This window comes from Protomyctophum parallelum, assembly GCF_964188405.1.
Source record: "Protomyctophum parallelum genome assembly, chromosome: 10".
Classification (NCBI taxonomy): Eukaryota; Metazoa; Chordata; class Actinopteri; order Myctophiformes; family Myctophidae; genus Protomyctophum; species Protomyctophum parallelum.
Genome location: NC_139704.1, coordinates 21,598,771 through 21,609,426, shown reverse-complemented (window position 1 = coordinate 21,609,426; position 10,656 = coordinate 21,598,771). Strand labels below are relative to the sequence as shown.

The 10,656-nt window shown below is 39.8% G+C and overlaps 1 protein-coding gene across 1 annotated transcript; it reads right to left on the bottom strand.

Moving 5' to 3' along the window:
• Window positions 1-537: 537 nt before the first annotated feature.
• Window positions 538-9,543, bottom strand: LOC310866017 (uncharacterized protein). The gene is made up of 5 exons (XM_083775281.1): window positions 8,886-9,543; window positions 3,907-4,010; window positions 3,198-3,307; window positions 2,059-2,210; window positions 538-1,196 (listed from the first exon to the last, which is right to left on the bottom strand). Exons 1-5 carry the CDS (start codon window positions 8,995-8,997, stop codon window positions 715-717), a joined length of 960 nt encoding a protein of 319 aa, XP_083631407.1. The 5' UTR covers window positions 8,998-9,543; the 3' UTR covers window positions 538-714.
• Window positions 9,544-10,656: the final 1,113 nt, after the last annotated feature.

Below are 10,656 nucleotides of genomic sequence, written 5' to 3'. Positions count from 1 at the left end.
TTTCCTTTCCTAAATATAATTATTTCAAAATGTTCATGAAATATAAACAAATTCAAACATTTTTCAAAATAATTTCATAAATAAATCCAACAATTACAGAGGACCCGGTCACCTGAGTGAGGGGTATGATGTTCGAGAGACACGAAACCCAGATGACCTTGGGATACATCACTGAGGATACGTCCCAGGTGCATCCATACAATGTTTTTTAGTTCTCTATGCATTTGATGTATGGTTACTCTAAGTCTCTCTGGACGATGAGTGTCTGCTAAATGCCTAAATAGTCTAAACAAATTACATAAATTAGAAAATAGCAGAGGGTCCTGAGAAGACATAATATTTTGTCTCTCGAGCTAAAGAAGTTTGGGAAGTTTGGGTTTCCCAAACAGTGGGACCCATTTGTGGGTCGCGGACACATTTTTATGGGGCCCTACGTTTTAGTTTCCATTTCTTATTATTATAATTATTTAGAAACATAAAAAACATGAAGAAATTCCATAAATTAGAAAAATGTTTAAATAGTGAAAATGGCTGATCTACAAGCGTTGTGAGCTTTTAGATTTTCTATTTTCACTAGTTTGGAACCCGGGCGAATGTCAAATTTCTCGTTTGGATCACAAAGGTTTGGGAACCACTGATCTAGAGTAGACCATGTCACTGTCACACTACGTAAGGTTTGTTCTTTGCCCAGATGGCTTACCAACACAAGCTCTCTCATGTGTGAGTCCTCATGTGTGCCTTCAGGTGTGCATTCAGACCAAAGCATTTGCCACAAACCATACAACTAAAAGGCCTCTCACCAGTGTGAGTTATCATGTGCCTCTTCATCGTTTCGTTACGATTAAACCTCTTACCACAAACTGGACAACTGAATGGTTTTTCCCCTGTGTGAGTCCCTATGTGTCTCTTCAAGACGGTTTTCCCACCAAAGCATTTGCCACAAATTGCACAACTAAAGGGTTTCTCCCCTGTGTGCGTCCTCATGTGCCTCTTCAAGTCACTTTTTCCGTTGTAGCTTTTGTCACAAACTGTACAACTAAAGGGTTTTTCTACTACAGTGGGACTCCTCATGACTGGAATTTGCAGTGAGAATTCCGGGCCTTGGGGCAGCTTGTTGTTCAAACACCATCTTTGTCCTTCAGCGTTCTGTGTCTTGTTGTCATGTGATTTTGTCAGGTCCAGTGTTGGGCTCCTTACTAAAAAAAAAGAAGTAATATATTACTTGTTACTCTTTTCATTATAATTAGATTTACATTATTTGAACTCCCTCCCAATGGGAACTTGTTATCTTACTTTTCTGTCACTTTGGTTAAATGTGTGTGTGTGTGTGTGTGTGTGTGCATGTATATGTATACTCTGTGTAGGGGTGGGCGATTCATCAAATTTAAATTGAAAAAGCCTGACTAATGGCCGATACATACTCCTATTTTCCCGCTGTAGTGCCAAAATGATTTTGGCTCGTCAGATATTTTCAGTAGCACCGAAGAGCCGACTTTAGGACGGTACCACCCCCCCCCCCCCCCCCCCCCCCCCGAACCTCAAATGAGTGACGTGACACATTGTAGGCTCTACAGAGCCGAACCGACTTTTATTCGGCTCTAAAATAGGGGTATGAATCGTGCCTTATGCTTTGTTGTACGTGGTGTCGAACGTGTTAAATTCTAACTCACTCAAAAACAACAATACTAATAAGAACATGAGAACAATGAACAAGGTCGGTCTGCAATGCATTGGTCGTCATTAGGGTGGTAATTCTTTAGGGTTTTAACTTAATTATTGTAGTGGCTTACAAATTGAGGTCAAGGGACCCTCCGGGTTACCCTTACAGGTCTTAAATGAACCAAATGAACCCTTACAGGTCTGTTCCATTTGTACACTCTCAGAGTTATGGTGGTTCTCAAAATTAAAATGTTTGAGAACCACTAGTATTATAATTGTATAGCACATGTGAAGTCCACATACCAGCTCTGACAGTGTGATATAAAAAAACTGTTCTTCAATGTTGCATCCGTTTCCCCTGGTGCCCAACGCTAGTTTCTATACATAGGTTAGTATTACCAGCAGTGTTTGGGTTTAAAGTGGACCGTGTTGTCCTGAAGTCATCAATGGCTTCAGAGTCAGACTGACAACAGAGCGGAGATGTTCCACAGTCCTCGTCAGCAACACTTTCCATGTACTGAGATGAGGTGCTAGCCACAGCCTCTGTATCTCTGCAGGCAGACAGACAAGATAGACAGACAGACAGAGAGACAGACAGACACATTGAGTTGAGCTGCTGGCAATCTGGGGACCAATCGGCAAAACAAAGGAAAAACAGCGCAAGTCAACAGTCTCAAGAGACTACGCTGCTGGTGACAGGTTCAGTTTACAATAGTTCACCAAAACTAGTTAGAACAACATTTTAGTTAACTGAAATAAAAATGGAAATGCGACATTATAAAAACAAAATGTTAACAAACTTAAACTGCATTGCGTTTAAAAATAATTAAAATATATATCATACTATAATTAACTCAATGTCTGTCAGAAACACCGCCGTATCTCCTCACCGCCTGCACCAATCGCTCCCACTTTTCACACAGGCATTGACCATAATACGGAGGTCTTAACGAAGCCCTTTTTCCAATTTAACAAATTATAAATTAATAATGAATGTATTAGTGCATTAAAAATGAGAAAACGCACCCAGGGTGCAGTACCCCCCGCGGCAAGTATTTTTCTTAATGAACGGCAATTAAAGATATTTATGGGGGGGCAATATCTCACAACAGGTAAGGGCTAGTACGGTATATATAAAAGCTAATCAAAATCGCAGAGCAAATGCCTCAGGAGTCAAAGTCACCTAGGGCCTGGTACCTCCAGAGGTGGGTGCTGGTGTGAAGGTCAGTGAGAGTGTCGTTTGTCGGAGAGTAGCAGGATGCTGGGGTGGCCCTCAGGTGGGTAGAGGAGGCTGAGGTAGGGTGGGTGTGCATGGGGAGGTAAGAAGGGGGTCTATAAGTCCAGGAAGTCTTGGGCTATCCCCCTCTCCGGATTTGAAAAGCCCCAGACTCGGGGACCGAGCTGGGAAATTAGGTGTGTGGGGAAGACTCCTTAGTGGGGATACTAGCCCTGGAGAGGGTGTGGAGGACTGGAGGTCACTGCAGACTAGTGTCTACTGGGTGTGTCTAGGCAGGGGTGGAATCTGGAATGCAACATACCGTGCATATATATATTTAGGATTTCCATCATCATCTTCACATGTCGCTGCTGGTGACGTCATCGTCGGCCAATCAGCCTCCTCTGGTCTTTGCAGTAGTTCCTCGTCTTCCTGCAGTTGTCACCATCATCAGATTTTACTAGACTATTAATTAATGCGATTGATTTAACACTTATTTCAGCCCCCCAAAGAAATCACATTTTTGGCGGTTTCCCTTTAATAATAATAATAATAATAAAACTTTATTTGTATTGCACCTTTCATGACATGAAATGCAGCTCAAAGTGCTTTACAGAACAATGGACAAGCAGTAATGCAGTACAGTGAGGACATGAAAAATAAAAAATACAAGATCAATTAAAGGCAATGTTGTAGAAGTGGGTCTTGAGCTGAGCTTTAAAAATGTCTACAGAGGCTGCCTGACGAAGGTACAGTGGGAGCTTGTTCCATGCCGACGGCCCGTAGAAGCAAAAAGCTGCTTCCCCGTATTTTTTAGTTGCCATTTTTTTGGGCAAAGCGAGCAGGCCGGCGGTGGAAGACCTTAGGGGGCGGTTTGGGACATATTTAGGCAGGCAGTCAAGTAGGTAGGAAGGTGCGAGACCATTGAGAGCTTTATAGACAAGTAAAATAATTTTAAAACTTAAAAAAAAAGAACTTTAAGAGGGAACTATTAAAGGTTCAGAATCATTTTAAACGCAGAGGGTTCCTACCTGTTCCTCTTTGATGAGTGGAGGGTCTGGTTCCTCCTGGAGCAGACTGGAGTGTCTGTCCTGGTGTTCAGCAGATATCAGATCTTCACACACTGGGAAAAAGTCTAGAGGAATGACAATGTTTTTATTGTGATGTTTCTCTTCCTAAGGATGTTATCCGACTGACCATTCATCCATCATTAGGCCTTATATAATTATTACATATTACAGGTGTTGACACTAAGGTTTGCCCACCAGGTAAAGAAAACTTCCGGGCAGGTGTAGTTTGCTTTCAGGCTGACCAACTGGGCAACTGCTTGTTTGAGAGGGGATGACGTCACCAGAGCGCTCTGCCGTTTTTATTGTTGCTACACTTACAATAACAAGTGTGTACTGTGAACCCATAGTCATATTCATACCTATCTAGGTATTTGGCCTAAAAAGGCATGGATTTTTTTTATCGCACAGCCCCAGAAATTAAAAAAGAAATACATTAAACAGTAATTCAAAATTGACCTATCATTTTATAATGGACGATTTACTTATCGAGCAAGTGGGTATGAGCTTTGGGCAAGTAGAACATGGTCTGTATTTGGCTGACAGGAAAGAGACCACAGTGTCAACCCCTGCCATAATCGTCTAACCGCAATGCAATCATTTGAGATAATCACAATTATAATATGTTATTACAATTAAGGCATTTTGCAGACACTCTTAATCCAGAGCGATTTAGAACAATACGAGGTAAATACAATACATATCAATGTAATACTTTCTCCCAACATGAATTTTAACATAGTTGTACTTTATAATCCTCCATCTCATAATGCTGATTTTTATAATGAATTGAAAAGTCTTCTCTCTGCTTGTGATAAATGTAATGAGACTATATTTTTGGGGGACTACAATGTAAATTGGGCCGATAAAAAGGGCAAATTAAAACTTAAATCTGTAATGGATAAACATAAATATAAGCAGTTGATTGATAAACCCACTCGCATCACAAGGACGAGTGAAACTCTTATAGATCTGATTTTCACAAATAGACCCGAGAGAGCAATAAAAACATATAATCTTATCACTGGACTTTCAGATCATAATATGACCTTGATTGTAAGAAAACTAATAGGAAAACGTCTGGTTCACCATAGTAAAACAGAAGGTCGAACCTCAACGACAGGAATTCCTAGGGCGAACATAGTTAACTTTGAACACGATTTAATGGAAATAAACTGGGAATGTGTAACTAGAGAACAGGACTTAAATAATAGTGTGAATACTTTCGCCTCAATTTTGGGCAATTTAATAAATAAATACACCAAAACATGGACAAGTAGGGCAAAGAAATATTCTCTCCCCTGGTTTAATAATGACATCTTCCAGCTCGCTAAAAAGCGAGATCTTGCTCTTAAAAAGTCTCTAAAGACAAAAAACACTACTGATTACCTGCTCTTCACAGGTTTGAGGAATAAAGTGCTGTCTGAGCTAAGGAAGGCCAGGAGTAACTACTTATTGAAGAGGCCAATGGCAACAGCACTAAGCTATGGCAGCACATCAACAGAGTAGCAGACTCTAGTAGGCATAAACACGCTAAAATAAATTGTTTGAAAGTAAACAATGGCATTGTGGATAACAATGTGGCCATGGCAAATGCTTTCAACAATTTTTTTATTAAGTCTGTAGAGGAATTGTCCAGTAATTTCAGATCCACTGAGTCACACTATGAGGAGACTGACAATGCTCATCCAGATGATTTCCAAATCAAAGAGGTGTCTATAGTGATGCAGTAAAAAAAATGCATCGCAAACATGAGTAGCTCAATGTCAAAAGACATCCATGGTTTATATGCTGTACTAATAAAAAAAAATCTGACCTGCTTACTAGAGCCTATCACTTACTTAGTTAAATTATCTATAAAAATAAAAAGATTCCCAGAGAGCTGGAAAACGGCAATAATTGCCCCGATCCACAAGTCAGGGGACAAGGACTTGGCTAGCAATTATAGACCCATTGCTCTTCTTCCTGTTGTCTCAAAAATATTAGAAAAGATCGTTGCCATGCAACTAACTGAATATTTGGAGTCTAAGCAACTACTGCACCCACAGCAGTTTGGATTTAGACCCAAACATTCTACCGAGACAGCTAACTGTTACTTACTTGACAGGTTCATAGGTCTACTGGTGAGGGGACAAGTTGTGGGGACAGTGTTCTTGGACCTAAAAAAGGCCTTTGACACTGTCCATCATGGAGTCTTGTTGTCTAAGTTAAAACATTGTCAGCAGAAGCTTCACAGTGGTTTAAGTCATATCTGGGAGGGAGACAGCAGTGTGTCAGGGTCAATGGGGAGAAATCATTGCTGCTCCCCAATAACATGGGAGTGCCCCAAGGGTCGGTACTTGGACCACTGCTATTTACTATGTACATTAACGATCTTCCTAATACCTGCCCAGGCGTTAGCTGCCAAATGTATGCTGCTGACACTGTCATCTATACATCTGCTAAAACAGCCAGCATGGCAGCTGCGCAGCTGACACAGGAACTAGAGAACATCTCCAACTGGCTAGAGTCATCACAATTAACTTTAAATGTTCAAAAAACAGTTTCAATGTGTATCTCTATCCGCAGCAGGCCTGCTGCTGATACCTTTGAGGTACGCATCAAAAATGAAACTCTTATGGAAATGGGTGAAGTAAAATATTTAGGAATAATCTTGGATAAAAACTTAACATTTGAAAAACAGGTAAAGCATATATGCAAGAAGGTCAAACCAAATCTAAATTGTTTTCGTCATATTAGAAGGGACCGATCAGCCAAAACTGCACATGCTATGATTTTCTCACAACTATCATACAGCATCACAACATGGTCACAATCCTCTCAAACTGTCATAAAACAGTCTGCCTTTTCAGTAAAGGGAGCTAACTTATGGAACTCCTTGCCTACGGTCTTAAAACTAGAGACGGATGGTAATGTGTTCTATAGAGGTCTCAAACTATGGTTGAAATCAGATCAACTGTGCTCACATGTATAGCTCCTGACTGGTTACGAGAATGATTATGTTTACTTTTGTACTGGAGGTTATGTAATGTACTGTAACCTTGCTGTAAATTTCACTTGAATGTACTTTTTATTGAATGTACTTCTTATTTTTAGATTGGGTGTTCTTTTAACTTTGTATTTTCAGAAAAGTCTCATATGGACAAGTGGTGAAAACTAGCACTCGTGCTAACACACTGTAAACGATGCATCTACAAGTTGTACAATTGTGCAATGAGCAATGTGATTGTTATGTCCATATCAAATAAATAAACATAAACATACATCAAATGCATAGAAATAGTCATAGGTCTAGAATCACAAGTAAACTAATAAGCTTCCTATATCATCAGTCTAACTGTAGAACATCCGTACATTGAAACTATAAATACTATATAGGATACCAGATCAATGACCTGGCATCCGTCTACATAAGATGCTACCCGTTATGTTTTCCTTGTGAAACGTAATTTACCGGATTCCATTGTGGCTTGTTTTAAAGGTGTTGTTTTTGTGTGGGGACTGCGGATGATCTGCAATTGCTAAGTCCAGTATATTTACATTACATTGATATGTAGGGATGGAGTGCGATAACCGATACCTGATCAAATCCGATAACAAGCTTATTGAGTACCCGTTATTAATAGGTTTTGGGCTTATCAAGCCTGTTATCGAGCATAGCAGCCCATGACGTCATGTTCAAACAATCATGGCAAGAGGCGATCAAGAAAATAAATGTAATCATCCATGCTGGCACAAACATGTCGGTCTAAAAGTGTATTCATACCTACCAACCAGCGCTGCCTGGGTAAACAAAATAACACTCTGAAGTTTAACAGTTTCTTTAATATTATTTTATTGGTAAAAAAAGTCAATTGCCTGTTAGAAATGCACTGTATTTGAAGGCCCTAGTAAAAGATACTGGTTCTTTTCAGAATTTATTGTCTCCTGTCTTTCCACAAAATAATATAAAATGCTCGATAGTGGGCTCGATAAGAACCTGGCTCGATAAGCCTTATTGATAAGGTGATCGTTATCAATAAAATTAACGAGCTCCATCCCTATTGATATGTACTATTGTTCATTAATAACAAGCTGTATGTTGTGAACTTGTAGATCGACTATTTTCACAGAGACAACGAGAACACAAGGTGCAATATTGGAGAGTTTACGGGGGACAGTTTCGAATTGCAGCCGTCCGTAGGTGCCCTTTGAGAGCGGTTTTGAAGGAGTCAAGGGATTTGCATGTCTTAATGACTATAGGGCGTTCCACATTTTGGTGGCATAGGAGCGAAAATAATTTAGTCCCTTGTTTGTGCTGAATCTGGGTTGTACATGGTTTGTTGCAATCCCTCTGGTGTTGTGGGTGTGGACTTCGTTAACAATAACATTAAGGAATTATTTAGACAGGTACATGGGTATCTTGGTTGTGTATCGAATCGACCATAAGCCATTCCAGCCTGTCAAAGTGGGAAGGGGTGAGGTGGGGTCGGGGGTGAGGTCAAGTGGGAGCCTGACCAGTTTGTTTTGGGAAGTCTGGAGCCTTGTTTTAAGGGCCTTTGAGGTGCTGTGGTACCAGGAGGTGCATCGTCCACTCACTGTTAACAGTTTTTGTATTGAGTTGTACTTGAAATGTACTGTAATTCTGCAAACTGTTAATAAATCAATCAATACATGCATATAGTCGAAGAAACCTTGTATGAGGGCTCCTGTTAGGGTCTTCATGGTGTTTTTGTTGACCAGTTGACCATCCTGTAAAGGATACCCTAACCATAGGGTTAGGGTTAACTTAGCTCTGGTCCATATAGCCTTCTACTGCTTCTACGATTCTGCCCAGCTCTAATGCGCGCATTAGAGCTATGGATCAGAGCTATGGTTAACTTATAAATAGGCCTGTGCTACTCATATATGTAATATAATATATTAATATTATATAATTATATCAATATGAATACCGTCCGTACCAGGATGTTTGTGGTATAGTTCCAGGGTTCTGATGAAAAAAGTGAAAATATCGTCCGCTGCGGCGCTCAATCGCTCATTGACGAACAACCGCAACGTCTCCACGTCACACATTCTACTCTAAATTCAAAGTAACAAATTAATAAAGAAACAAAGTATGTGGTTGTTGGTTTTTCACCAGATCGCAGATGCAGAATTCTTCAGAAGCTGGTCCATAAATAAACCGTTGAGCTATATGTTATTATTTTCTATGGCGTATTATATTGTAACACTTACTGATGAACGGTTATTTATATACTTAATTACGTTTCTGTTTATTTTACTTTCAAGACACCGCTTGGTTTTCTACACGAAGCTCCCTCCTCCACGTAAACAAACAATGCAAGAAGAAATACTTCCGGGTCGACGTTTGTTTCCGCGCACGCCGCACGTCAGTCAAAGCAGTGGTTGCCAAACAGTGGCTCGGGCATACTCAAAGGGCTCGGGAGTCGGGACCATAGAGTATAAAGGAGGAGGCTCGGGACCCATATTTGGGCCGCAGACCCATTTTTATGGGTCGTTTTCCTATGGCTAAATGTACTCTAAATGGCCGGAATTCAAAATTTACTTGAGTAAAAGTCCAAAAGTATTGGTATCAAAATGTACTTTAAGTGCCAAAAGTAGAAAGTACTCATTATGCAGAATGTCCCATTTCACACGTTTTCAAATGTTAAAAACCGTTGGAAAATAGCAGATCTACAAGCTCACAATGCATCACATCACGACACATTGTGAGCTTGTCGATCGGCTAGTAACAATTAAGTAACTAACTAGTAACTAACAAGTAACATGTTCTAGTAACTAACAATATTGGAAATTGGAATTAGTCAAGTAAAGTACAAATACGGTACCTCAATATTGCAGTTAAGTACAGTACTAAATGTACTTAAGTTACTTTCCACCACTGGTTTTTAATTATTATTATTTCAAAATATCTTCAAAAAATGTATGTCCCCCAAAATTCTAATATTTAAAAAAAAAAGATAAATAAAATAAATAAAAGTATAGGGCCGTGTAACATCAGAATGGGCTCTAGGCAAAGGGCTATACATGTTTTGATCATAATCTGCAGTTTACAGCAGCATAATTTCAGACAGAGACAGTTTTACAGATTTAGTTACCATAATTCCTTACAAATGATGTCATTGCACACAGGTGTGCACCTACAGCCATCTCAAGGTACAGCATGTTCAGCATTGAGCAGTAAGCTAATAATGCCATTGATATTTCAGTATTGTCTTTTTTTTCTCTTTTTCTTTAAGGGAAAAAGGATGTCAAAAACAAATAGCAGCAAACTCCTCTCCAGGCAGCCAATCACCAGGCACAGGAACATTATTTTTCTGCAGGGACCACCTTTTTCACAGAGCTTGGTTGTTGATGGGCACTGATAGGGCGCTTGTTTTACAGGTTAGGGTTTAGGTTAGGTTTAGGCATAGTTTTTGTGAGGTTTAGACATAGTTTTTGTAAGGTAAGATTAGGGTTAGTTTAAGGCACAGTTTTTGTGAGGTTAGGTTTAGGCATAGTTTTTGTAAGGTTAGGGTTAGGTTTAGGCATAGTTTTTGTGAGGTAAGATTAGGGTTAGTTTAAGGCACAGTTTTTGTGAGGTTAGGGTTAGGTTTAGGCATAGTTTTTGTGAGGTTATATAACCCCGCCCTATTAGTAGTAGCCGGCGCTGTAAAACAAATCAGTGCCCATCGACTCCCAGGCTGTGCGAAAAAGAGAGTCCCCTATATT

What these genes read in the sequence shown, in the direction of transcription:
- LOC310866017 (XM_083775281.1), bottom strand. Translation starts at nt 8,997, where the DNA reads ATGTGTGACGTGGAGACGTTGCGGTTGTTCGTCAATGAGCGATTGAGC. An exon ending in CACTCATCAAAGAGGAACAG is followed by an intron (nt 3,308 to 3,906) that starts GTAGGAACCCTC and finishes TGACAACTGCAG; the next exon opens with GAAGACGAGGAACTACTGCA. An exon ending in TTTAAACCCAAACACTGCTG is followed by an intron (nt 1,197 to 2,058) that starts GTAATACTAACC and finishes CTTTTTTTTTAG; the next exon opens with TAAGGAGCCCAACACTGGAC.